This window comes from Capsella rubella, unplaced genomic scaffold (assembly GCF_000375325.1).
Source record: "Capsella rubella cultivar Monte Gargano unplaced genomic scaffold, Caprub1_0 scaffold_1, whole genome shotgun sequence".
Classification (NCBI taxonomy): domain Eukaryota; kingdom Viridiplantae; phylum Streptophyta; class Magnoliopsida; order Brassicales; family Brassicaceae; genus Capsella; species Capsella rubella.
In genome coordinates this window covers 1624080-1651187 of record NW_006238923.1, presented here as the reverse complement: position 1 = coordinate 1651187, position 27108 = coordinate 1624080, and the positions used below count along the sequence as shown (strand labels likewise).

Sequence of the window (27108 nt, the reverse complement as noted above, 5' to 3'; positions counted from 1 at the left end):
TCTTCTCCTATGTTTAAGGTATGCGCGACCAAAAACATAAAGAAACCAGGTTCCCGTTTTGTTGGGTGTCATGATGTGGCGCTTTCTAATTGGTTCCCGAGTGGGAATCTAGTAAATGTTTCGGTTTACCGGTTATTTTGTAAACCGATTTCTTAACCAAGCACGCGCGGGTTCGGCTTTATCCACGCGGGTTCGAAGCTGCTGCTCTTTGGTTATTTTATTTTAATTTCGACCTTATTGAACCAGGGTGGAGAATAAATGGGCTATGCTTAAGGCCCAATGTGTGTGATCTACAATTGTTTTAAGACAGACCGGATAATATTTTTTGTAATGCTCCTATCCTTTTCTTATCTCAGTCAACCTTTGTTTTGTTTAAAGTCATAAAAACCATTAGTAACGTTTTAGGCACTGTTGTAAATTGTTGAAATTAACACTCGCGGAGTCTCTTTCACCCAAATCAGCAGCATCGTAGATTCGATTTTCTCAATCATCATCCAAAGAGAAGCTGAACAATGGAGGTCGAATTCAAAGCATTGCTTGATGATCTTGATGTCCTCGAGAAATCTCTCTCGGATCCGGCTCCGATTCACAAGGTGTTTTTGTGTTTCACTTCCGATCTCGTTTTTATTGATTAATCTCTTGTGAATTAAGACTCCAATTCTGTCTTTTTCTCTTTGATTCGAATAACTGAATTATCACATGCAATGGTGTTTACGAGCTATCTTTGTATTGATCTGGTTCTGGGAATCTCTGAATCGCATGATAATTTGGCTTATCCTTATTTGCTTGCTGCATATGATCTCGTTGCATTGCTTATGAATTCTTCTGACACTTTCTAACAAATGTGTTTCCACTTACCAAATAATTCTCTTTTGGATATGCAGCTCCGATCCCATGTTGAAAATCTAGCCAATCTGTCTAAATGTAATCCTCAACGGCGTTCCAGAGTCAAGGTTTTGCATTCTACTATACTCACAAACTATTCTAATTTAAAATTTGACTATATAATATTCTGTAAAACGTTTCTGATTTCAAGGGGAACCTCTACTTGCAGGAATTGAGTTCGGAAGTGGTAGATAGTAATCCGTACAGTAGGCTTATGGCACTTCAGCGGATGGGTATTGTGGACAACTATGAGAGAATAAGAGGATTTTCAGTCGCCATTGTTGTCTGTGTTTCTCTCCTTCTCTTCTCCATTTCTTTCCCTCTGCTATTCACCTTAGTTTGTGCGTTCATTAATATATGTATATGGATTCTTTAAATTCACAGGGAATTGGTGGTGTGGGAAGTGTTGCTGCTGAGATGCTGACCAGATGTGGTATTGGTCGTCTTTTGTTGTATGACTATGACACTGTAGAACTAGCTAACATGAACAGACTGTTTTTTAGACCTGATCAGGTACTCATTTCTCATTGATTTTTTAATTATCTCTTTTTCATCCATTTCGTATTGCTATTTTTTTCTGATCTCCGGATAATGGTACCCGTAGGTTGGTATGACAAAGACTGATGCTGCTGTCCAGACCCTTGCCGAAATAAACCCTGACGTAGTACTTGAGGTCAGTTTTCTACTTGATGAGGTTTAAAACATTTGGTACTAGTTCAATGGCCATTTGCATCATATTTACTGGGAACTAAACTAACAAATGGGTGGGAGGTCTATGGATGATGTATGTATGTATCCTACAGAATTCTTGAGTCATTAATTAATACTATTTCTATTTTTCTTCTTCTAGAGTTTCACAATGAACATAACAACAGTGCAAGGCTTTGAAACCTTCACGTCGAGCTTGACAAACAAGTCATTTTGTCCTAGCAAGGAGGGCAGCGGAGTGGATCTTGTTTTGAGTTGTGTCGATAACTATGAAGCAAGGATGGCTGTCAACCAGGTAGATATTACTTCTTTCTCGAAAAAGGCCTTCTTGTTACAAACTTTACATAATTCTTACTTCACCATTGAGCATTTTGATCTTACATTTTACATGATTCAATTAGTTACACTGTTTATGAATGGAAGATTTATTGAAATGTTCTAGATTGGCTCTGATTTGAGTTTATGCTTTTGATATATAGGCCTGCAATGAGTTACGTCAAACATGGATGGAGTCAGGTAAGTAGTAGGAAAAGCTAATAATTATATGTACTTCTAATTTTCGTTTGTCTTTGGCTAACAAAGAAGGTGATATTTTGTGCAGGTGTGTCCGAAGATGCTGTTTCAGGTCACATACAGCTCTTGGTTCCCGGAGAAACTGCTTGTTTTGCTTGTGCACCTCCCCTGGTATGTTTTTTTTTCCTTCTTATATCACTCTTACAACTCGACCTAATAAACCCTGCCTTAATGCTTGAGTAATTTATCAGTGGAATATGGGTGAATTCAAGGATTCTGTGATCCAGGGTATGGTTAATACTACATTTTCATTTCCTCTAAACGATCTCTTTATTAATTCTGTGGTAGGTCGTGGCATCTGGAATTGATGAACGTACACTTAAGCGGGAAGGGGTGTGTGCTGCATCTCTGCCAACTACTATGGTAATTTTATACCACCTTACAATACGGTTAAACAATATTTGGATATGTTGAGTATTTATATAAGCTCTATATATGTTCTAATACTCTTGTTTGATTGTCAATTCAGGGTGTTGTTGCTGGGCTTTTGGTTCAAAACTCTCTCAAGTTCTTACTAAATTTTGGTGAAGTTTCTCCATACTTGGTAAAAGGCTTTGCTTTATCCAGCTCTCCTTACATATAACACTTAATGGTTTATCACTGAATCAGTTAAAGCTTACAAAATTTATTCTTATTACTTGATCCCACAGGGTTACAATTCATTGAAGGATTTTTTCCCAACAATGAAAATGAGACCAAATCCACAATGCTCAAATGTAGCTTGTCTAGAGCGGCAGGTAACAATGCGACTAAAAAACGATCTCAGCTCGTCTTTGGTTTGCTCTTTGTTTCAATTCATGTTCTGGTGAAATAAAATAAAATCCCAAAACTGTAGAAAGAACACATGCTTGCGAAACCAGAAAGGGACGCTGCTGCTAAAGCTAAGATGGAAGCTGATGCATCCACAGCTATCGATGAAGGCTCACTCCATGCTGATAATGAGTGGAACATAAGGTAACAACTCAGTGAATTAGTTAAACATCAAAATTTGTAATATTGGGACCATGTGTATTGTCCTTTCCAGCCATATTTGCAATAAGAAATCTGATGTGTATCTCATGTCTTTAAACAAGTGTTGTGGACGATGCAAATGAGAAGGATGCTTCTAAAGCTGCATCAAGTTCAGGTAAAATCAACTTGGGGACTCTAATGTGAAAAAAATGTATCAAACTAAAAAATTTCTTCTTCTTCTTCTGATGGTTATCTAAATTAATTATGTGTTTAGGTATAGATACAACATTGCCTGAAGGGCTTACTCGGGAGTTTCCAGATGCAGATGAGTATGAGAGAGAAATAGCCATAGCTTCAGGGTCAGGAGAAATAGAGGAGGAAGATGACCTTGAAGAACTGAAGAAACAGCTCGAAGCTCTGAATGCTGTTTGAGTCTTCATTGTGGGGGTGGGGAGAGAAATAGTTGTTTAGCATATTTTATACTTGAAAGAGGCTGGCAAACGCAGTTGTGTAAGACAAAAAAGTGTTGAGGTTGATAAATCGGATCTCATTGGGATATTCAACTTTTTGGATGATCATTTCTCCCTTTTGTTTTTATTAATTGCCTAAAGACTTGTACAATTTTGCAGATGATCATCTGTTTGTTAACTTTTTTGGTCCAAACTGGTTTGTTTTGATTCGTTCATCACTAATGTTTCAGGTGAGGGATTGGATAGATGAGATAGCCCGTGACTGGAGATTTAAAAGGATAATCCCAGCTCATTTCGAAGCTCCAATAAACGCAGGAAGATCAGAGTTTCTAGCTGCATTTGGATTCCTAGATGATCTTCTAGGGGAAAGATATGTAACTCGGCCTTCGCTCTCTCTTATCTTCACGTCGCTAATGGGAAAAGCTGCGAGCTATTTTCCTCCGGACGATATGAGAACTCTCTCTTCGCTTGATCAGTTCTTAGTCTCTGTTGGAGCTGTGAAAAAAGACAAGTCTCTGGTAGAAAAGGAAGATGATGGAGAAAAATAGAAAAAGGATTAAGTCTTCAATGTTGTTTGTTTACTGAACCTGGCTCTCTGTGGGTTAACATGGTATGTACACACTAGGGCTTTATCATTTCATCGCCTTACTTACTTCATCTGGTGTTGAGAGTTTAGTCAAACAGAGAACAAGGTGTAGATATATTACATGTCGCAAAGAAGCAATTTATATATCTAATGGTTTTTGGGATAGTGTGTGTAATGTGGATATAGGGGAAAAAGAAGAGTTTCCAAAATGTATTAAAAAAAATACTTCTTGTTGAAACAGATTGAGTTTGTTCAAAAAAAAAAAACAGATTGAGTATGTAGAGTGGACACAATCAAGATTGAGGATGAAAATTGTAATTGGTCATAGGACATAATTGCGCTGGTTCTACCAAAAAAAAAGAAGAAGCAGTCATCATCAATTTAATATGATTTCGTGTAGAACACTTATACTAGTGTTTAAAGGTTTTTTTTTTTTTTTTTTTTTTTTTTTTTTTTTTGCTAAATAATGTTTTTATTAAAATCATTTTTATTTCACTAATTTTTTATAATAAAAATATTAACACGTTTAAAAACTAATTATAAGTGTCAAAGTTTGAAACGTTGAAAACAAATTATTTGTTAAAGTTTAACATTATTAAACAGAACCATCTTTCTCTCTGAATCGTCGTCCCTGTTTCTCCCTCCGTTTAACACACCAACCGAACCGTTCTCCAGCAGAAGTATAGATCCTCTTACAGCAGGATCGTCGTCCCTGTTGCTTGAACGAACAGAACGCTCGTCCTCAAGCAGAAGTACTCTTTCAACAGGATCTTCGTTCAGGTTCCTTCTTCCATCCCCGTCTCTCTCTCTCTCGCACTCGTGCTCAACTTCTTCGAATATAGGTAGCTTTGCATATTCTCGACAAACGATATAAAATGCTGAGCCAGCTGGTAACACAAATCTCGCAAAGAAACCACCAGTGACATGAGAAATGAACGCAACAGCAATTGTCCAAGTCGAAGAAGCTGCCCCAAAGTCTGCGGCTGCTCCCTTGAGCTTGAAGAACGAGAGAAAGTGGATGTACAAGAGAACAAAACTCACACTGGAATACCAATCTGCATAGTCCGATTGGGACTGGATTTTCTCGGCCATATAATTCATTACGTGCTGGAAAGAGCCAGTTAAGGGCAACCCACATTGCCAATGACATGTTGAGACGGCGACGGATTTCAACGTTATGATTCTGACGCATGCTCCTTAGATATACCATGATGTAATAAATCAAATATCCCAAACCCAGAATAGTCTTCATTAAAAGATTCGTGCGCTGCTGTACTAGTTTGGATAGCCACAAGCAAACAAAAGCTCCCAGCAGAGACAGGTTACACTGCAGAGCAAGGAGCCGTCTGTTCCCTCCATAAAAATTCTCAATCCACTGGAATAATTTGTCGAGATGTGCCTGGATATACAGACAAAGACCTCTAATATTGCTCCATATGTTGGTAATCCCTAAATCAGGCAATTCCAACATTAGATACTGAAGCCACATCACGAAATCTAACATCAATAGTCCTAAAACACTGGCCAGCGAACGATTCTCATCCATATCCCTGCGATGACATAGAGATGAAATAAACTTCAGCAAATCAAATAACAGAGCACGAAAGAACGTGTACGTACAAAGTATCTTTCTTTCAAACGTGAAACCCTAAGCAAATAGAACGTACCAAATTTCAAGATTGATGAACTCAAGATACAAAGTTTCTTTGACAGATTCGGAGGGAATAGCAGCGTTCTTTCAATGCGAGCAGATAAAATCGCCCAAAACCCAGTACTGCCTACTCACGATCAAAGAGAAAACAGTGGTTGATTTCGTTTTCTTCTTGTGTTGTGATCAAGAAGGTGGTGGATTCTTGAGGAAGGAAAATACTGAGAAGGTCTTTAGCGAGTTAAAGAGTTTGTTTCTTTTAAAAATTTTATCCGGAGGTGGGTTTGATAAATGTTTGTTTTCAATTATTGCTTCCTCTATATATATAAAAAAAAAAACTGAAGTTAATTAGTGAATAAATTTTGAAAATTTAATAATGTGAGCCAGCTTAATTTAGAGAATTAAATAACCTAAGGAAACTCGTCATCAAAATGACAAAATGCATTATGCAATATCATTTTGGTTCCAACTTTAATCGTTCAATACAGTATAAAATGTCATATATTTGTTTTTCTTTTTGTTTTTTTTATAACCACCATAAAACTAACTCTTTTATTTTAATTTCTTATAATACATTTTGGTCCTTACTATAATTTTAAAAAATTTACAAGTTGACTAAACTGAAATTAAAATTCGAAAATATGTTACTAATTCAGATTAAAAAGAGCTATCAATTTTAATAACCTGCATAAATCTCTTAAATAGTTGCAAAGTTATCTTTCCACAAACTTCTTTTTTTTTTTTTTTTTTGGTTTTATGTTAAATTTAATACCAAAAATGGAATGATACAGCTAAAACTATTAATCTACTTGACAAACAAAACAAAAATAAAATAAAATTATTTTTACTGATTGATTCTACTAGCGAGCTACTCGGAGACACTCGGACCACCGCCGCTCTCAAGGAAGATACTTGCTCCTTTCTCGGCATCGATCTCAACGAAATCCCTTCCGCCGCTACTCTCGTCGGTGGTTGCACCGGCGCTCAAGATGACGACGCCGACTATGAACCCGTCGAAGTTGTTCGCTCAATTCATGATAATCCCGACCCAGCACCTGGAGCGCCTGCCGAGGTCCCTGAACCGGATCGGGATGCTCCCTGCGGCGCCTGTGGAAGGCCGGAGTCTATGGAGCTCGTTGTTGTCTGCGATGCTTGTGAGCGAGGGTTTCATCTCTGTTGTGTTAACGACGGAGTGGAGGCCGCCCCCTCTTCCGATTGGATGTGCAGCGACTGTGTTACTGGCGGCGAGAGGAGCAAACTCTGGCCGTTGGGTGTCAAATCTAAGCTCATTCTGGATATGAACGCCTCGCCCCCGAGTGATGCGGAGGGATATGGAGGCGACGAAACTTCAGATTCTAGGTACGTTACCCTGGTTCTGTTTCCCCACGATGTGTTAGGATTTATAGGAATTGTATTTTTGGTTGAGATCGTGGACATAGAGGCAACACTTGATTAAGGTTTCTTTACATGCATAGGGAACAAAGGTCTCAAAAGGACGCTAGAACAACTGAAAAATCTCACTGGATTCGGATTTGGTGTAGTTTAATTTAGGTTACAGTATCAGTTGGGCGTTCTGTGCCAAGACCCAAATCATTAGCTACCGCTCATGGGAGCCTGTGTCTAAGGAGCCTTTGCTCTCGACTCTTACCTATTATCTATGCATGACGAGGCTTTCTAAACATACACTAGTTTTTGATAATTTTTACAGCTATGCTTTTTGCAATTTTTATTTTTTTTTTGGTTTTTTTTTTTGTTTTCTCATTTACACTCAGGTTCTTAGACTTTATTTGATAGGACTTTGTCTGGCATAACTTGAGTATGTCTAAGAAAATACCTAGCCGGAATTGTAAATCACTGATGGATCATGTGGTTGCTTGTTTCATCTTCTCCAGAAAGCATATGCTGGCCAGCAGCTCTTGTATGGGAAGCTCTATTGATTATCCAATGATGCATTCAAGCCTTTCAAGTCCTGGTAGAGGATATGCTAGTCTCGAAGCTTCAGGGCTAATGGCTCGTCATCCCAAATTGAATATGGATACATTGGGTTCACATCATCTAAGTTTTGGATTCCCATTAAGCCTGAACAACAGTAGTTTGCCCGTTAGATTTCCATCCTTGGATCAAAGTGAGTTATTTCTGCAAAATCTCAGGCATTTCATATCTGAAAGGCATGGAGTATTGGAAGATGGTTGGCGTGTCGAATTTAAACAGCCTTTAAATAGTTATCAGCTATGTGCAGTGTATTGTGCTCCTAACGGAAAAACATCTAGTTCAATACAATACAAGATGTTGCTTGTTATCTGGGCTTAGCAGTTGATGGTAACTACAGCTGTATGGATGCTGAAATCAGGAATGAAAGTTCTTTTCTTCAAGAAAGATTGCATATTTCCAAGAGGAGAAAGACATCAAGATGGCCAAACAATGGTTTTCCTGAGCAAAAGGGTAGTTCAGTGAGTGCTCAGCTCAGGCGTTTTGCATTCGATGGTCAGACGATGTCCTCTTTTGCCATTAAATCTGGTACTCGTTTTCAGCCTGGTGATTCTCTTAGCTCTGGAAATAATGGACGCGGCTGTGAGGAAGCCAATATAAGTGTAAGCTTGTAATCTCTCCTGATTAATTTCTTTTTTTCCAATATTTTTTCGTACTTTTTATCCTCATGATTGTGTATTTGATTTTCAGAATGGACTTCCAATGCAGTTTGAAGATTTCTTTGTTCTGTCACTTGGACGAATTGACATTAGACGTCTTACCATAATGTCAACATGATTTATCCAATAGGATATAATCCTGCTGGCATGATAAGATAACGGGATCACTATTTACATGTGAAGTATCTGATAGCAGTTCTGGTCCTGTTTTCAAGATTACACGGTCACCATGCTCTAAGTCATTTATTCCAGTTGAATCAACTGTCTTCTCCTGCCCAAAGATTGATGAAATGCTGGAACAGAACATTGACAAGCGAAGTGATCGTAGGGATAGTACCCAGATGATGATGAATATTGAGATTCTTCTTTCGGATCACTGCGCACCTCTTGGAGATGATATACTGTCTTGTTTACGAGAGAATAATTTCTCCAACACATTCAGTTGCCTGCGCTCAGAGGTTGTTACTTCTCAAGAAGACGTTGATAATATATTATCCTATAATCAGGATCATGGGGTTGACATTGGCGACATTGTTGTGGAAGAAGATTCATTGTCTGTTGCATGGAAAAAGATGTCTCAAAAACTTGTTGATGCATGTTCCAATGTCCTGAAGCAGAAGGGTACCATGGAATTCCCTTGCAAGCACGTTGACGGAGAAACAAGGGGAATCAACTGGGATGCGATGAATGAGAAAGACCATGTAATTTTATCGTTGTCAAGATTTTGCTGTTCTTTGGCTCCTCACAGTGTGATATGTGGTGAAAAGGATAAAAGCCAGATTGCAAATGTAGTTGATGCTTTGTCAAGGTGGCTGGATCAACAGATTTGGACTTGACGCAGATTTTGTACAGGAAATGATTGAACATATGCCTGGTACCGAATCTTGTACAAATTATAGAAATCTGAAAAGTAGAATTTCCTCTTCTGTTCCTGTAACTGTAGCGGAAGGAGAACTAGTTGTCAAACCAAATGGTTGGGAAAATGTCAAGGAAGAAGGTCCCGGTGAGATTTCTCAGAAAGCCAAGAAGCCTAAACTAAATGGTGGTCATGGTGTCAGAAATCCACACCCTCCTCCTGGGAGGTCAATGTGTTTGAGGCTTCCTCCTGTACTTGTTGGTGACTCTCTTCAGGTACAGACATGTGTTTTCCTTATGGTAATCTACAACCTACCCTAGTCCTGCCACACATATATGATAGTCATTTTTTATGCATTAATTAGGTATCTGAAGTGTTCTGGCGTTTCCATGAAATTTTGGGTTTTGAAGAGGCCTTCTCACCGGAGAAGCTTGAACAGGAGCTTATCTATCCAGTTTTTGATGGTTTGTTTCTTGAAAAACCTGGGAAAGATGATAACAGAAGTGAGATGAACTTTACTGATAAGGATTGTACAGCTACTAAATTGTTTTCTTTGTTCGATAATTCTCGCCAACCTTTTACTGAAAAAAATACCTCTGCTTCTGTATGAAAGGAGATAAAAGTAGGGGACTCTTCTGATTTTAAGATTGCATATTCATCTCGTGGGTCGTGTGTGGGTAAACTTCTAACAAGGACTCACATTTCACTTCTGCAAGTGCTAATATGTGAGTTGCAATCCAAGGTAGCTGCATTTGTTGATCCAAACTTTGATTCTGGAGAATCGAGATCCAGACGAGGACGGAAAAAGGATGACAGTTTCTGCTAAAAGAAATAAGCTGCATATGCTTCCGGTTAATGAGTTCACTTGGCCTGAATTGGCCCATAGGTACGTCTTGTCTCTTTTATCAATGGATGGGTTTCTCGAATCAGCATTTACCTTCCAAGAAATTAGTCAGGCTGAACTTTCTCAAGCATATTTGAAGCTATGTACCATTCGTAGGTCACTCTAGAGTAAATAAGCTTCGTTTCCTTTCTGGGATATTTTATAGTGTATTTTGACATTTAGATACTGTTCATCGTTGGACCCAAAAAAAAGGATACTGTTCATCTTAAACATCCTAATAGTCTTCTTTATTATACAGCCTGGAAAAGTGGGTAACTTTGTGTTTCAAATGAATTCATCAAGTACCCTCACAGAAAGAGAATGAATGTTGGATTTACTAGTAGATACTAACTTTTTATCTTCAGTTACTTGCAGAGGCTATTATGAAAATATCTGGATCTTTGACAAGTGAAAATGATGTTCTTTCTGTGGAAGATGATGATTCCGATGGCCTTGATGCTACTGAGACAAACACGTGCAATGGTGATATTCCAGCGTGGGCACAGGTTCTGGAACCTGTGAAAAAGCTGCCAACAAATGTTGGGACGAGAATCAGAAAGTGTGTTTACGAAGCTATAGAGAGATATCCACCAGAGTGGGCAAAGAAGATATTGGAGCATTCGATTAGTAAAGAAATATAGAAAGGCAATGCTTCAGGACCAACAAAGGTTCAAAATCTCTGAAACCAATTATAGTCCTCCTGAAGTACTTGCAAACTGAAATTGCATAACTAAGTATTTCTTATCTTCTCAAGTTCGCATCAGTTTTCTGCCTCTTGTTCTTGCGATGATGTAATCTTAGTTTCAGTCTGATTATACGTGATACTTTCTTAGACTCACTTTAATTCTGAAATTAATTGTTTCCCTCTTACTGGATACAGAAAGCTGTCCTCTCATTGCTAGCGGATGTTCGAGGTGGAGATTTGGTGCAGAGGTCTGTTAAAGGAACCAAAAATTATATCTTGTTTTCTCAAGTTCGCATCAGTTTTCTGCCTCTTGATGCTACTTGTGGGTAAGTAGAAAAATTATTATTTTGCTTAAAATGTTTATGGTCGTCAATATGCGATCTCTAATGTTTTGCTTGGCAATTATAAGGTTGGTGGTGCCATTTGCAAGTTCAACGAGTTGCTTGTAGAACTTAAAGTTTCCACTTCATCCGCATCATATCAGAAATTTATAAAATATAGTTGCGACTCACGAGAGGTTAATTTCGATTCTAGCTAGATGTTCTCGATAAAGCGCTCTCTTCAACACAATTCCTCCTATTTACAACAGTAAGCACCTTTGTATTTAAAAATCCTGATTCTTAACTGACAACTAATTCTATGTGTTTGTCTCTGTTCTTGATTGGTTTTTGTTGAAAAGTTTGAAAATATTGAGCCATACAACTAACCAATATGAGATTTTTGTCTGGTAGAATAAAAAGCTGAATAAAATACCGGAAACTAACTAGTCACGCAATTTCCGTTTTTGTAATCCCTCGATTCGAATGTACAGATATCGTGAATGGGAAGACTGGGACGAGAACGTTCATAAAGAAAGGAGTGTATGTAGCTGATATAGGGACGAAAGGAAGAATGTATAGAGTCAAAAAGAATGCTTTTGATCTGTTAGCAATGGAGGACTTGATCGGACCAGATACTTTAAACTATGTCAAAAAAGTACTTGAGGCTTAAATCCACCTTTTTGTTCTACGATTTTGACAGTCTCATCTCTGCTGCTGCCTCTGAAGACAGATTTAGCCAACAGATTGTTTGACAATTTCGAAAATGTAACAGTATTCATGCCAGTCTTAATTTTGCATCGTTATGAGATGATTTTTTTTCTTTCTTTTCTTCTCTGACATATCATATATGTTTATTGGTTGTTGTCATGGTGACACAGCTTGAAGATTCAGCAAAGACGAAAATCTTAGCAGAGACAGAATCGTGTTATAAAGATACACAGTTTCTTCTTCAAGAGGTAAATGACCAGAATGGCATGATCCTGCTTCAGTTTTCACCAGTTTAGTTGCTATTGAAGATTATTCACGGTTGATAGCTCCGTGGTCATAAATTGTAATCGTTGCATAAGATAGGTGAAAAATATTGAAATCTAGTAAACGACAGTGCAATATATAAGACCAACATATGATTCAAGTCTATAACGTATTGGATTTTGATTTTTCTCTTAAAACTAACGGTTGAGATACTGTATCACCACCTCCACATGTACACCCACTAATAAATATTATGCAAGAGAAGGTCTTCTTACGGGTTTCATGACACAAGATTCAGTAACGACAGTGATCATATATAGGCAGAAACAAAACAAACGCTCAAAGTCCAAAATGAAAAGAAAAAAAAACTTCAATAGAAAGGAATATTTACCCATTATAAACTCATGAAATCCGTACATCAATGTAAAAGTTCAAGAGAGACCAGTAAAAACCGGAGTGGTTAGTACAAAATCAGAGATAAAAGCAGTGATATACAACTATACGAAGAACAAGAGGCCATGGCCATGGGGTCCGCGTTCTCGTTGTTCATGTTCAAAACGGTCAGCAACCAAGCAGTAGGATTTGACGAGAGATGTGGAAAAGATGAACATAGAGAGGCTAAGGAGAAGGTTCATCCATGACTCCTGTGCTAGCCAACCAAGAAGACAAGAAAACACTACTAGAAATAGTATGAATACGTTTTGGCAGGGATCAAAATCCTCGGCAGGAGAATGAAGCTGAACAATTGCAATGACTCCTATTGTAGTCATAGTCACAAGTGATGACATTTCAATTATCACCTCAGCGTCCTGGACGCCGTAGGATATGCAATAAATGACAACCATTGTAGCTAGGTAGATCCCAGACCGCCGCTCAGCTCCTAGCCGATAACTCGGGACTGGAACATCCTTGCGCAAGCAAATGAATAGCAAACCAATGTATGGAATGGTTGCAGCAGACAAGAAGACATACCTATAAGCATGTTACACACACACACACACACTATGATTAGTAAATAGAAAACAAACATTAAACTCAATTAATGAGACTAAATAGATAAACACGAAAGATTCCTTACAGTAACTTGTGCAAGGTGCCAGCGTCGGTGCAGAGGTTGAACCATATAACTAAGATAGATCCAACGAGATTGTGGAAGACAAATACGGTAGCTAGTGCGTAAAAGGTGATCCGACACTCACTACTGGTCACTCCTGACATATCAATATTCTTCCGGTTTTCCTTGACATCAATTTGCTGAGTGTCATTGCCTGAAGGGAAATCGACGACGACTTCTACCATAACTCCTCCGTCCAGTTCCATATCGCTAACTCCCTGCGCCAAAAAAGAAAACAGAGATCCACATCAAATAATTAACTCCACTCGAATTAATTAGTCTCCAAGGAAGAAAATACTCAAGTGTTCCGAAAACAACTTCACCTTCTCGACGTTTTCGACTAGCGGCGACCAAGTGTTGTGCGTCTGCGGATCCATTGGACTCTCCACGATTTCTACAAATTAAGGAAGACGAGAGTAAAACAAGAAAACTAGAACTGATTAAAATAACGTCAAGTCCACACTCAAACACATACAATTAATATGGAAACTGGAACTAGTGGGGTACCTAAATAATGGAATACGGCGACGTGATACAGTGACGGTAGCGAGATGATGAGAGAACACGGAAAAATCAGGAACAGCGGTGGAACGTGGTGAATTCGACGACGATTAGCGACGGAGAGAGGACTATATATATGGAGAGGCGGCGGCACTCAGCAAACACTTGATCGGTGCAAGAAAAAGGGCAAGAGGCGAAGAAGAGCAGAGGAACTTTGTGACCTAAGGACGGCACGGATTCTTCTTCGACGATCTTGTTGATATCAGATACCCCTTTTCTTTTTCTTTTTCTTTCGCCAATTGATTTCCCTTTCATATTATATATATATCTTTGTGTTTTCTCTTTTGATAATGAATTAAATATCTTTTATTCCTTGGCGGTGTGTATCATCCAATGGGCTTTTTATGGGCTTTCACTAATGTTGTCAACCCAGTTTTGACTTTGTTCCGGTTTCTGCTTACCCACTGACAATCTAATATCTTCAAACTTTGCGGCCCATGTCTTTATTTTTCTGATCCAGGAGTGAATGGCAGAGTTGAGGGATATGCCATAGATTAGATTTTTAACCTCTTGAGTCTTGACAATCTTGTTATGAATGAATAGAAAGGTAACACGACAAACACCGGTCTTGATCCAGTATTACTAAGTCCCGGTTTATTCAAACCGATGAGAGTAGGCGTGCGGCTTCGATCTAATTGTAACTCGGTTGTTTGATTAGTTCATGATCTGAAAATGTTACCGAAAATAACCAAAATCACTAACGGTTTGGTTCGGTTATTTGTTCTGCTCCCGAAAACAATTGAACATTTCATAATTTTTGTTTAAATTCTGATGATCTCGGTTTACTCGGGTAATAAAGTGTAAAGATAGATTCAAATCACGGTTTATATTAATCAGATCAATATTTTGGTTAATTCAATTTACCATTTAGCTATCCGCAGCTGAGCATAACCCAATGACTAACCAAGCCTGATTTATAGTCTGATCAGTTTACCTGCTAATCTGCTATAACCAAAACAACTGTAGCTTTTTAAAATAAAAATTTACTATAGTATTTTTGCAAGGTTTCTTAGCCAAAAATTTATTACTATTTATTGTTGTCTGTTAATTACTTAATTTAGTTAACTTCCGAAGGCTTTGACTTTGACAAGTTAAACAATTTATATAAACTAAAAGTTTTTCTTTGTGGGGGTGACCCGAGAAAAGGACAAAGCAAGAAGAAAAGAAGCTTTGTAACGTTTTCTATCAAAATATTCAACAAAAACCTGGTCTCAGGTCTCGTCTCGACCGTGTGAAACGTGTCTACATATTCTTTCTCAGCTTTTCGTCTGGAATTATCCAAAACTACTTTACAGAAATGATTTGGGTATTTTTTAAAATAAGAAACTTTGGTCGACTCATTATTTATATTATTTTAAAGTACTTTATAACAATTTCGGAATATATTCTGGGGACGTAACCAATTAATTCCACGCGGTCTTTGAAAAAACCGACCTTATTTATCTATATATATTTGTAACAAATGCGTATCAATGTAAAAGATATATTCCAAAGAGTAAAGTCATCCATAATTCTTGATCTATATACAAGTGCACAGCCATACACCAAACATCTTTTACCTTAGAGATCAAACTTCTTTACACACTAATCGTTTCAAGATGAGCCAGTACGATCACAACCAATCTGCAGGTAAGAGGAAGAAAGATAGATTCCTCTGTTTTTGTTTGTGTCTTTAATTATTCTCCTTGTCTTAAAAGAATACTTCTTTCTAAACTCTGTTCGTGTATAATGTTATCGAACGTAGGAGCTAACCCATCGCCACCGGTTTCGACTGCACCACCACCGATGGGTTACCCCACCAACGACCCGAGTCATAACTCGGCGGCTCCGGCTAAAGTGGAAACCAAGTCTAAGGGTGACGGATTCTTTAAAGGCTGGTACGTCTTTATCATGATACTTAATTATATGCAACTTAATGCTTCAACATGATTATCCATAAAATGGGCCGATATATTAAAGCCTAAATAGCTTATTGTTATTATTTTTGTTCTTTCTAATATTTGGAATCTTTGTTTGTAGTCTTGCGGCCATGTGTTGCTGTTGTGCCCTGGACATCTGCTTCTGAGCTATTTGGCATGGATCTGAATGTGAGCTATTACGACGAGTTGTGTGAATGTGAATGTGAATTATTCCCTCCAGCCTCATTGTATAAATTCGCTATTACTTGTTTATTATTTTCTTGTACTACTTTGTGATTCGAACATATATTATGGTTTGTATTTGGATCTCTATAGTATTTAACTTTTAGATTTGTATAATCATATTACCTCTAATTTCACAGAAGTCGTTTCTTTTATAATTTGTGCAACTACAACGACGACAGATGAATTAATTGTTACATATGAAAATTAAAAAAGAAAAAATCCAAATTTGTTGGTAGAGAAAATAAAGGAAGAACACATAATCTTTGATTTCCTTCCAAGTAACAAACCCTACCCACCACCACCTCTCCGTCGCTTTCTCGTCTCCTGTCGCAGCAATCGGTTATTGGGATTTGGTTTGCTCGGAACCGGCATGGTTAAGGTCGACAGGTTTAACCCTAACTTCGAACATCAAACTGAAAACTCCTGTGAACCTTTTGTCAAGCGGTTGTGTCATATTACAAACGTACAAAATCAAGTCATAGAGCAAGAACTGAGCCTCGGATGCATCTATCCCAGCTTCATCGACAAGTAATTCGTAGAGTTCTACTTTCTCCTGACAATCTTCGTCTTCCCAGATGAATTCATCGACCAAGGACGAGAAGAACATCTCTAACGGAGGAGAAGAAGATCCTTGTCGGAGAACCTTGACCTCCACATCGACAATGAAATCTTCTGCTTCTGGTTGGTATTTGATATAATGGTCGAGTTTCGTCACTTCAAAGGGGGCAGTGTTGTTTTGATCCGCCATGGTTTGTTTAAGAATGAAATTGAGATTTGTCTACTGTCTCTATATTTATATATGACCAAAAGTTTAGTCCTAATCCAAATAGGTTTCTCTTTTTCCTTTTTTCGACTTTTCCTAATCCAAATTATGTAACTTCAGAACTTTTCCTTTTCTTTTAAGTTTTCCTTTTTTCTTTAAAACCTAAAGTACGGAGTACCTGCAAATTTCCTTTTTTTTTTTAAAATCCAATTCAATTTCGAGAGTGTTAGAAACTTAGAATTAATCAGATTCTTGCAACATTTGTGCCTTGCTTGGCAAATAAGACTTAAAAGGATGGTAACAAATAAATTAAAAATCCCTAATTCCAGAAAGAATCAAGAATCAAACAAAAGCTTCCCATGTTCTACTAAACAATCACACCATGAAGAATTCAATACTTTTTCCCAAGAATGATACCTAGAATGACAGACACAAGAGCCACTCCAAGAACGATCTTTAATGTCATGGCATGAGATGTTTCAGCTTTCTGAATCATAACGTGTCCTGAAGAAGAGGAATGCGAAGGAGAAGCATCTAAGTTCTTCCTGCTCTTACGTTGCTTTGGAGTTGAGACAGGTAAGTCAATGTCTCGAGATTTCACTTCTACTTCCTCTTTTCCCGTAGACTCAGTTTCCTGCAAATTTGGTTTCTACATAAACAGAGCATTTTTTTCGACATTTGTATAGTAGGAAAGAGGTTGTGTTTAACGAAAATGTGATATGTATATATGTCTGACCTTAGATCTAGCATCTGCAAGCTTCACTTTCAATTCAAGCTCTTTGACCATGGTTTCGAGATGAACAATCATAGATTTTCTAGAATCAAGCTCCTCTTGTGATTTCTTTAAAGTAGCTTCCAACTCTGTATGCTTCTGAGAAACCGCTTCTTTCTGACTCCATTCACAAAATAAAAATAAGAACTCAAGAATATACCTAACACAATTAGATTTTCCTTACTAGCATCAGACTCAAGAGCTTGAAAATTCGAAACGGTTTTCTGAAGTTAGAAGAAGCAAAAGAAAGATTCATTAACCTGTTCAGAAATGAGAGTGTGAGAAGCTTGAAGCTCTTTATGTAGCACATCTCGGTCACTCGCCTTATGTTCATGTTCCTGCAATTTTGAGGTCAGTTCTGCAACTTTTTCGACCTGACATAAACAAAAACCAAGAAACATCATCATCATCAATCAGTGAGCAAGTATTCAATATATTGTCGCATAAGTGTACCTCATTATTACCTCTTTTTTCAACTGAGCTTCGACTTCTTTCAATTGTATTTCTACTTGTTCATAGTTTGACTCCAACACCGCCTTTTCAGCAGCCACGGCACTAAGCTTCCCGATTTCGGATATCATAGCATCGGATTTAGACTTGTCTTCTTGGAGCTTTTCTTGAAGCTTTACGAGCTCATTCTTTGTTCTTTGATATATCTCATTGACTTGGTTATTCTCTTCTTCAAGGGAAGAGATCTACAACAGATCAGAGTGTCATTTTTTTTTCATATGATCAGATGGTTTACTGATACTTAAGTTTTTATATTTTCAGAATGTAACTCTACCTGTGATCGTAAACTTTCTCCTTCAGAAGTAAGCTGTTTTGTTAGATCTTCTATAGATGTCTGAAGCTCTTTGACTGTTTGGTCTTTCTCAGTCTCTAAAGCAGAGAGCTTTGCCTGAAAATCGTCGATCTCTGACCCATGATTTGCTAGTTTCTGGTTCAATTCTATATTCACTTCAGCCAAATCTCCATTTTCTTTTTCTAGATCTTCTATAGTAGATTCGAGAGTCTTGAGTTTCAAGAGAACTTCTTCTAGCTCCACTTTTCTTGTATCAGCAGCTCCAGATGCTTCAAGAATCTGCCTTTTGTGCTCCTCAATTAGATTTTCATGGGATATCAACTTTGTGCTCAAGTCTTTGGCTTCTTTGTCTCTCTGATTAAACCTTTCATTCGCAGTTTCCTTCTCAGATTCCAGATATCCCTCAAGTTCTTGAATCTTGATCTTGAGCTGGTTGTTTGTATCTGCTAGTAATTCATTCTCTGCAGACGATTGATCGAGTTCTTCTTTCAAAGAAAGCAATTGACCAGTTGCTTCAGCCAATTTCCCTTCATATAATCTTATCCTCTCCTCGAGATCTTTTGATTTCTCAGCCAAAGACTTGGCCTCTGTATCTTTGCTACTGAAATCCTCCATTGCCTTTTGGATTTTAAGCTCTGAATGTTTATGCAAAGCTTCAAGCTCTATGCTTCTTGCGTTAGCTTCATCTATTTCTCTTGCTTGCTTCTCAAGTCTCTCTTCAGCAGATTTAAGCTTCTCTATCACAGCATTAAGATTCTCTGACAATTCCCTCTCTTTCTCTATTGCAACGCTTAAGGAAGCTTCAAAACTCGAGTTTTTCACTTGTAATGCTTCCAAGTCTTTCAATTTTTCCTCTGCTTCCTCTAATTTTGACTGAGATGTTTGGAACAGACCTTGTAGCTCAACACTGCGCTGAGTACTCACATTTCCAATATCTTCATGCTCTGCACCTTTCTGCAAAGCAACTCTCAAATCTTCTTCAAGCTCTGAGATTCTTGCTGATGATTGGTTCAGAGAAGATTCCAGCTTAGATACCTTTTCTTGGTATTCTTTCATCTGACTAGTTGACTTTTTTCCTTCCTCTTCAGACACTATCAAAGCAGATTTTAGTTCAGATACTTTCTCGGATAATTCCTCCAAAGATTTCAGTTTCAACTCAAGAACAGAGTTTTGGGACAAAGCTTGAGACAGAAGAGCATCTGTTTTAGAGAACTTTTCATCTGAAATCTTCAGTTTCTCTTCAAGTTCTTCAAAAGTCTCGGCCTCTAAAGCAGAAAGTCTTAGCCTTTCCTCCAACTCTATCACCTTCTTTCTCGAGTTCTCAACCTCAAGACCTAACCCATCAAAAGCTTCCTTAACTTCAGTTAGTTCCTTATGTTTAACATCATGCAGCTGCAAAGCATCTTCCAAAGACTTCAACTGTGAGCTATGTCTTGCTTCCCCTTCAGAAATTTGCTCTTGCAACTTCTTTTTAACCACTTCATGCTTCTTTTCTGTTTCTTCTAATCTCGCTTTCAAAAGGGTGTTCTCTGATTCATAGCGTTTCAGTTCCCCTGTTACTTTTTCCAATTCAAGCTCCAATTCTTTCGCCTTTTCTTGCGCTTCATGTAGTTCTCTTTGTGAACTGTTCGAGCTTTCTTGAATCGAAACTTTTTTCTCTGCTTTCTCGCCATCATCATACTTTTCGTTGATCCCTTCTTTCTCAACCTTTACGAAACCACCATCAAATGATGTATCTTCCTCTTCTTTCTCCATAACACTATCTTGCTTTGTCACTTGTTCATTCACGACCTGTGTAACAAATCGTCACAATACTTAATAGTTAGTTAATCTTTTTCAAGAAAAACCTAAAATCTTTCTTTGCCATGTCTTTAATCCTACTTAAAGTCAAAGATATAAGTGACAAGTTTCCTAGAGTTATATATTATGGAGTTAACTTGTATTTGAATCTTTAAGAGTGAATAGTTTTCTGCGGATTATTGGAAATTTAGACAATTGATCCAAATTCTTTTGTATTCAAAAGTTTAGCAAAATCTTCATCTAAATACAAGTTGAGAAGATCATCATTACCTTAACTAGAGGGACCTCGGAACTCACTTTTGTTGCTTCTTCCATAACTATAGTTAAGCAATTCCTATTATTTTTGTGGTCTGCATACGATGAAAATTTATGCTTAAATTGGTGGTAAAGAGTATATTTTTTTGTAGATGAAAGAAATGTTACACGTTAAAAGTATCAATAATCAACCATGTATATGTTTCTTGCATCAACAAGAAATATGATCAAGTTAAGTTGAACATTCCAACCGCAACAGATTCATTTTTTTTTAAAGAGAAAAAGAAAGAGCTAGCTTGCAAGAAAGAGAAACACCAATTCCCCATAGATTTTGATTATATAAAATAAACAAACAAGATAAGATATCATCTCTTTGTGACGGCAGAGAATTTCATTATAAATAGGATTATTCAATAGTGGATTTATTATTGCTAACAAAATAGATCTCTAAATATCAGAAGATAACCAATACTACTTGATAAAATTTACGGTAGATGAGAGTATTTTAGTTTATGAATTTTGACATTATGGTGTCAATAAATAAAGAATACCCAACAAAATGAAAGGCATATTAAATGTCAACCAAACTGGTAGTTCTCTCTTAAGAAATTATGTTTATATATTTTCGAAAACGCAAAAAAAAAAAAGGAAAAAAAATGAAAGAAGACCATTAGATAGAAAAAAATGAGAGAAGACCATTAAACGTCTAACCAAGTTTCCATCCGTTATGTTTGATGAGAGAAAAAAATAAAAGAATGAAAATCTAATTTGTAATTATTCTTTTCTTAGTGATTAACCTAGTTTTCTCGACGCTAAACATCTCTTTAAAAGTTGCACCTAAATCTTGGGAAGAAATCATACCAAAAAATTTACCAAAACTAATCGGCAATTGGTAATAATCAAATATGATATGATCAAAGAGAGACTTTTGAGTTTGAAAACTAACTACTACTACTACTACTTGAAAAGATGATCGATTGAAATCACGAAGTCGGAATCAAAAACAGAGACAACTTGGATTTTTTATATATATAGAAATTAGGATACAAATCACAAAATACAACGGCAAGATTGCAAATATACAACGAAAAATTACAAATATATATTTTAAAAAGAAACATAAGAGTTAGGAGGGAGAGATACACTTACTTGAAAGATGCTCTGTATCTAATGTACTAATAATCTGTGTGTTCTTTTTCCGGATACTTGTCTAAAAAGATTTCACATATTGTTCGGAGATGGGAACAAATTTAGAGACAAAGAAAAAAAAATGCAGAAAAGAAGAAGAAGATGAAGAGATCACGTAATTGGGAGACAGAGAAAGAGTCTTTTTCTTCTTTAAACAAAGTGGAGAGCGAGTGGATGGATCTCTTTGTATATTTGTATTATTAAACACACAATGAATGAATTCTCTAAATTCCCACTATGCCCCTTCTTATTTTTTATTCACATGGCCATATGGGTATTATGGGGGTTCACTGCTAAACAAGTTTGAGAAAGTGTTTTTTTATTCATCAGTAAAGGTCGGAAAACTGGAGTAACCACTGATCTCCATCGATATAAGAAGCGTTGACGAAGAGAGCCACTTGAGTCTCGTTAAGCTTCTGAACATACGGTGCCCTCTTTGACATATCAGCTCCTGCTCCCGTACAGTTATACTCTCCATAGAATATTGTTCTATAACAACAATATAGAAATTATATCATTAACCCTAGCTTTTTCACAACAACACACACACAAAAAAAAACAGAGCACTTATTGAAATTAATATGAGTTTTGAATACACTTACGCATCCCTAGAGGGATCGTTGAAGTTGTTCCAGCCTTCGGATGCGATAACATCGGTCATGGTAGTGGAAACGAACACGACACGTGAGTAAGGCCTCCATGCACGACCTAGCCACACGTGGCCAGTGCCACCGATCGAGCAGTTGACGAACGAGAAGCCACTGTTCTCGTCCTTGGAGTTCCGACCGTTTGCAGTCACGGCTCCGTTGACCGCCTTTGACCCTGGGCTCACTTGGTTCGCCATTGATATTATTCGACAGTCCTATATATACCCACAATTAACATTGGTGGACATTGGACCCATCGAAACCCTAAATATATGAAGGTACCTGGTAGAGAGATTTAGCGTTGCCGAAGATGAAATCAATGGAGCCTTGAATGTAGCAATCCTTGAAGTAATGACGACCTCTATCGTCATGAAGAGTGTCCTGCGCTCCGAAGAAACCGCATCCCACAAACGCCGATTCATCTCCGGCGATTCTTATTGCCACCGCCTGAGCTCCTACGTCTCCTGGCTTTGGTATCGGAGCCACGTTCTATGTCACACCACAAAGTTATTTTAGGTTTTTTAATAGCATTTGTTGGTGATACAAGCTACTCAGCTAGGTTGACCTAGCTAATCCGGTTTATACCTAGCTAATCCGATTTAACCAAACCGAAGCGAATTGGTTTCATAGTTTACTTAATTCGGATAAATATCGTAACCAGACAGTCCAGACCGAACAAAAGCTGAGAGGTAAAATACCAAACCGGTTATAGCAACATAATTTTCAAAATTCTTCCTACAAAGCTACAATATCGTTTCTGAGAAATCGAAATCAAAACAGTTGACCACCAGTTTGTATTGATTCTTGATGGTTGGGTAAAACGAATAAATCCGAACCGGTAAGGTAAATCAGATTACGTACGTAACGCATCTCTTTCTGTTTTTTTCTTTTTTTCAATACGCATCTCTCTTTGATCTTAGAAAACACCCTTGATTCCATTTTTGTTTAAGAAAATATGCTAATTGTTTTACTGTAATCGATAAATTAGTTAAATTACCATGAAACTAATGTTCTTAGCGACGAACTGAGAACCGAAGACTTGGACCGTGGCACAGTAAAAAGTGCCATTAGCTGAGTAGGCCGTGTCGTTCCACGCTATGGCCGTAGTCTCGAACCCTTGTCCTTGCAACGTTATGTTCGGTTTAGTCTTCGGAATCATCACTTTTTCACTGCCATGCAATAATTATATATATCAGGTTACTTTAATTTATATATATTAATTGAAAGTTTAGTAATTAAATATTGTTGATAATGACATACTAGTACATGCCGGAGTTGATCCAAATCACGTTCCTTCTCTGACTATAATTCCCCACTGCGTCCACGGCCGACTGCACTGTCGTGAAATTGCAGCAACCATTCTTATCCACGCAGAGATAGGACGTTGTGTCCGTGTCCAATGGAGGTATATTCTTGGGGAAATCGTCACATATTGATACCTTCTTTTTGGTATCCGAAGAATGTCTATGACGGTGATGATGATGACGATGATGGTGGCCACAGAAGGATATTTTTACTGAATATGATATTGCTTTGATACCATGTAAAAAATCAAAAGGACTGGACATGAAAGCTTCATGATGCTTTTCCAAGAGAGTTTTGGATGCTAAAATGGCAATAATAGCAATACCTATGGATAGAGCTAAAGAGATTCTTCTATATTTCATTATTTTTGGTATAAGTGATATCTGGAAAATAGATGAGAGAAAAATTGTGAAAGTTTGGTTGGTTGTTTCAGGGATTTGAGAGGGAAAAGATAAAAGGAACTTAATGAATAGGAGAATGCAAAAGAGAAAGTTATATTTATACGAAAAAGAGAAAATATGAAATTGCATGAAGTGTAAGGATTTGTTGGAATGCCTTGCAAATTACCCTTTGCTAATGTTTGCTTTCTAAAAAATATTTAACAATCTCGATCGACCTACCCAAAAAAAGCTCATAGCCTTTACGAGAGAAATTTGAAAAAGTGTACTTATCATTTTATAGAGATCCCATTGTCGACAACTCGACATGATAACTTGATAAGTACATATCTCACACGTAAAAAAAAAAAAAAAATGAGAAGTAACAAATGACATACAAATTTCATGATTCTACACTTTATAGTAAAGTGATTATTATACTAATACAATATACAAACATAACAAAAAAAAAATTAGAGAAAAAGTATTCGTCTACTAATTAAGCAACTTAGTTTTTTTTTTTTTTTCTTTTTTTGTCGACAAAGCAACTTAGTTCAATCTCCAATATATTTGTTTTGTTGTTATATTATTTCTCATTGTAAAAAGAAACACAGAAAAAGTTTAGTTAAAAATGATTCTATGTATATTACTCTATACAACTACAAATTAATATATGCTTAGTCAATAAACCTCATTATTTTGGGAAGTTGAGTACACATTTAACGTACTTGATTGATTATTTGACTATATACTACTATCCAATGTCCACAACCTTAATTATGATAACCGAAGATAAAGAAGAAGAAATTCCGGTTCATATAAAATAGAAATTTAGTTTTGCAAACCGTTGCAAGATTATGTTGCCTCACCATTTTCTTCACTTTTTGCCTCCACTGCTTCCATCGATCGTTGAATCCACCTCCCACATGCACCTTCACCTTTGCCTCCTTTCAATATATACTTGCCGGATAAATTGGTCTTGAATGTTGTTTTGCTTCCTTTGTTTCTAACAAAACTATTTTTTTTTTGCATTTATATGAGCCAAAGATATATTTTTGTGAACATTTTGATGATCTTCTGTAAAACTACTTATGTATATTTTAGGGAACTGCTATCAAAGATTAGATTTGAGAGATTAATGTGACAAGAGGCCAAATCATTTGTTAAACATTGTCAAAATGGTTAGCATGAAGACACAATGGTGCGTACTCAAATTCAAAAACGTTCAAAATTTTATCATGCTGACTTTGACGAAACTATTTTTAAATTAGCAAGTATATATGAATCCATGTAATCACATGACGGCGCGATACTGCAAACTACTAGGCTAGAATCCCCGGTTATATTAGAAACTATAAAGTCAATGGTTGAATGTACAAATCTCTTTTGCATGAATTGTTAGAGACGATATATAAAATAAATTCTTCATTTAATAAGATGCATCAATTATAAGAGCTATAAATTTGATTAAGAAAGTAATAATTATATATTTATTGTGTTAATTTTAAACACTACAAACGTTGAACGAAATTTTGATTTCATTTTGATTATATACAAAACCGTAAGTGGAAATATGAACACTAGAATAGTACAGTATAAAATACGAGCTTTAGAAGACTTATTATGAACAAAACAAAAATATCGTCACAATCAAAAAGTCGTTGAAACTGAAGTTTGAAGTCTTCTCGCAATTGAGTATTTGATTGTATTACAAAAGATCAGTCAAAAGACTCAAAAGTGATTCTTTAATTATCCGACGGCTTCCCGTTACATAGAGTTTGGCACTCATATATGCTATTCCTAGCTTGGAAGAAAAAAAGACAATAAAGTTTTGTTTGGTGCGGTGGCTACTAAAACGAATTACTGCTACAATTACAAGTATATATAGGACAAATTACGTCTATACTATAATAATAATGCCCATAATCGTTTCTTCTTCTTTTTTGTCGTTGAAACTTGTGGTCTCTTGGGGATGAATTATTCATTAATTGTTGTCATATCTCACAATTACCAGCCACCAGAAAATACAAAATAAAAACTGGCCACCTCAGAAACATGGAAGAGGAGGGTCGTATATTGATTATACCCTTCCAAGACAACGTCCTAAAGACTTCAGATCGATGATAGAGGGAAGTCTTCGGTGATGTGAAGTGAAACCAACCATGTTCGAAGAATCAAATTATTAAGTCATTTTGTTTTTTCTCCAAGAATCAAAGTCATTCGATGTGGACCATTAATTTCACAACTCTTCCAAACCTGTGTACAGTATTATTAAATAATAATAAAAATGGTTCTGGTTCTCTTCAGTTTTGCTTTTAAAATTAATATCTTATTAAAAAGTTTCAACAAATCGTTTGGTTATATTGATATATATTAGTGTATGTTATACAGAAATTACCTTGTTGTGATCGTTGACAAATCCAAGAAATTATCTTGGTACGTCTGTGTTCTGACGGGTTAAAGAAAATAATATTTTGGAGGCACAAATGATCAATCGATTAAAACATAAAATAAATAGTATATATAAATAACTGATGAGTGGATAACATCTTTTTTATTGGTAGATAATCAAATCAAACATGTACTTCTTTTCTTGTAAAAAGTTTTTAGCATATTAGATGAGAACCACATAAACAAATATCTACTTACACATCATAAAAGCTAAAATTCAATTATGCTAAATGGTAATTTACACTGCTAGACAACTAGAAAAGTTAGAAACTCCAGAGTTTTGGGGGGGGGGGGGGGGAAACAAAATTCGTGACCTTTTTTGTTGGGCTCTTCCGGTTAGGGGGAGATATTATCTCTCGTGTTTGTTTGTTGGTGGTTTTCGTGATTTAGTTTCAAAATCTTTGATACATATATTTCGAATATGTATATGATGTATGAGCAGTAGTAAATTCATGCCACATCAAAGGTACCAAACATTTGGCTTTGGTTAATTAAGCCTTGGCTAATTACTATGGCAATATCTTTTTAAAAAGTAGTAACAGATTGTGATGCGTACACCCAAAGAAAGGTACGTCAAGAGATGTTAAAAGAAGTCGGAAAATGAGAAAACCATGAAAAGGAAACAGGGGAAGATAGAGTCATTATATCGACATAATCAGAGTTTTGAGTGGTTTGACTTCACATGTGCTTAAACAAAAAGAGACTAGTCAACTTGTTTTAGAGATAGTTCCGTACTTTTAATGT

At 36.7% G+C, this 27108-nt stretch overlaps 6 protein-coding genes and 1 pseudogene across 8 annotated transcripts; 3 read left to right on the top strand and 4 right to left on the bottom strand.

Moving 5' to 3' along the window:
- The first annotated feature begins 392 nt into the window (after window positions 1–392).
- On the top strand, window positions 393–3765 carry LOC17896831 (ubiquitin-like modifier-activating enzyme 5). Its single transcript, XM_023789399.1, has 14 exons — window positions 393–593; window positions 885–953; window positions 1055–1168; window positions 1270–1398; window positions 1490–1558; window positions 1736–1888; window positions 2073–2109; window positions 2195–2277; window positions 2455–2529; window positions 2636–2710; window positions 2817–2903; window positions 3002–3120; window positions 3240–3292; window positions 3392–3765. Exons 1-14 carry the CDS (start codon window positions 513–515, stop codon window positions 3547–3549), a joined length of 1302 nt encoding a protein of 433 aa, XP_023645167.1. The 5' UTR covers window positions 393–512; the 3' UTR covers window positions 3550–3765.
- Window positions 3766–5855: 2090 nt separating this feature from the next.
- Window positions 5856–12126, top strand: LOC17899445 (annotated as a pseudogene).
- A 413-nt stretch (window positions 12127–12539) lies between these two features.
- Window positions 12540–14103, bottom strand: LOC17900743. Of its 2 annotated transcripts, none has more exons than XM_023789655.1 (4): window positions 13807–14103; window positions 13623–13729; window positions 13264–13517; window positions 12540–13157 (listed from the first exon to the last, which is right to left on the bottom strand). In XM_023789655.1, the coding sequence occupies exons 2-4, from the start codon at window positions 13674–13676 to the stop codon at window positions 12683–12685; spliced, it is 783 nt and encodes a 260-aa protein (XP_023645423.1). In that variant the 5' UTR covers window positions 13677–13729; window positions 13807–14103; the 3' UTR covers window positions 12540–12682. The 2 variants fall into 2 exon arrangements, with proteins under 2 accessions (XP_023645423.1, XP_006305535.1); XM_006305473.2 differs by having other exon boundaries at window positions 13623–13693.
- A 1227-nt stretch (window positions 14104–15330) lies between these two features.
- LOC17900666 (cysteine-rich and transmembrane domain-containing protein WIH1) lies at window positions 15331–16118 on the top strand. The gene is made up of 3 exons (XM_006303427.2): window positions 15331–15489; window positions 15605–15737; window positions 15880–16118. Exons 1-3 carry the CDS (start codon window positions 15459–15461, stop codon window positions 15923–15925), a joined length of 210 nt encoding a protein of 69 aa, XP_006303489.1. The 5' UTR covers window positions 15331–15458; the 3' UTR covers window positions 15926–16118.
- An 89-nt stretch (window positions 16119–16207) lies between these two features.
- On the bottom strand, window positions 16208–16819 carry LOC17899394. The gene has a single exon (XM_006304707.2). The coding sequence runs from the start codon at window positions 16750–16752 to the stop codon at window positions 16345–16347; it is 408 nt and encodes a 135-aa protein (XP_006304769.1). The 5' UTR covers window positions 16753–16819; the 3' UTR covers window positions 16208–16344.
- A 174-nt stretch (window positions 16820–16993) lies between these two features.
- Window positions 16994–21706, bottom strand: LOC17897327 (COP1-interactive protein 1). Of its 2 annotated transcripts, none has more exons than XM_023789472.1 (7): window positions 21546–21706; window positions 20412–20491; window positions 18324–20132; window positions 18004–18234; window positions 17800–17913; window positions 17504–17656; window positions 16994–17416 (listed from the first exon to the last, which is right to left on the bottom strand). In XM_023789472.1, exons 2-7 carry the CDS (start codon window positions 20454–20456, stop codon window positions 17159–17161), a joined length of 2610 nt encoding a protein of 869 aa, XP_023645240.1. In that variant the 5' UTR covers window positions 20457–20491; window positions 21546–21706; the 3' UTR covers window positions 16994–17158. The 2 variants fall into 2 exon arrangements, with proteins under 2 accessions (XP_023645240.1, XP_006304980.1); XM_006304918.2 differs by having other exon boundaries at window positions 16994–17401.
- Window positions 21707–21755: 49 nt separating this feature from the next.
- Window positions 21756–23963, bottom strand: LOC17899030 (probable pectinesterase 8). Its single transcript, XM_023789473.1, has 5 exons — window positions 23492–23963; window positions 23229–23400; window positions 22514–22720; window positions 22187–22446; window positions 21756–22073 (listed from the first exon to the last, which is right to left on the bottom strand). The coding sequence occupies exons 1-5, from the start codon at window positions 23896–23898 to the stop codon at window positions 21911–21913; spliced, it is 1209 nt and encodes a 402-aa protein (XP_023645241.1). The 5' UTR covers window positions 23899–23963; the 3' UTR covers window positions 21756–21910.
- Between the last annotated feature and the right edge of the window lie 3145 nt (window positions 23964–27108).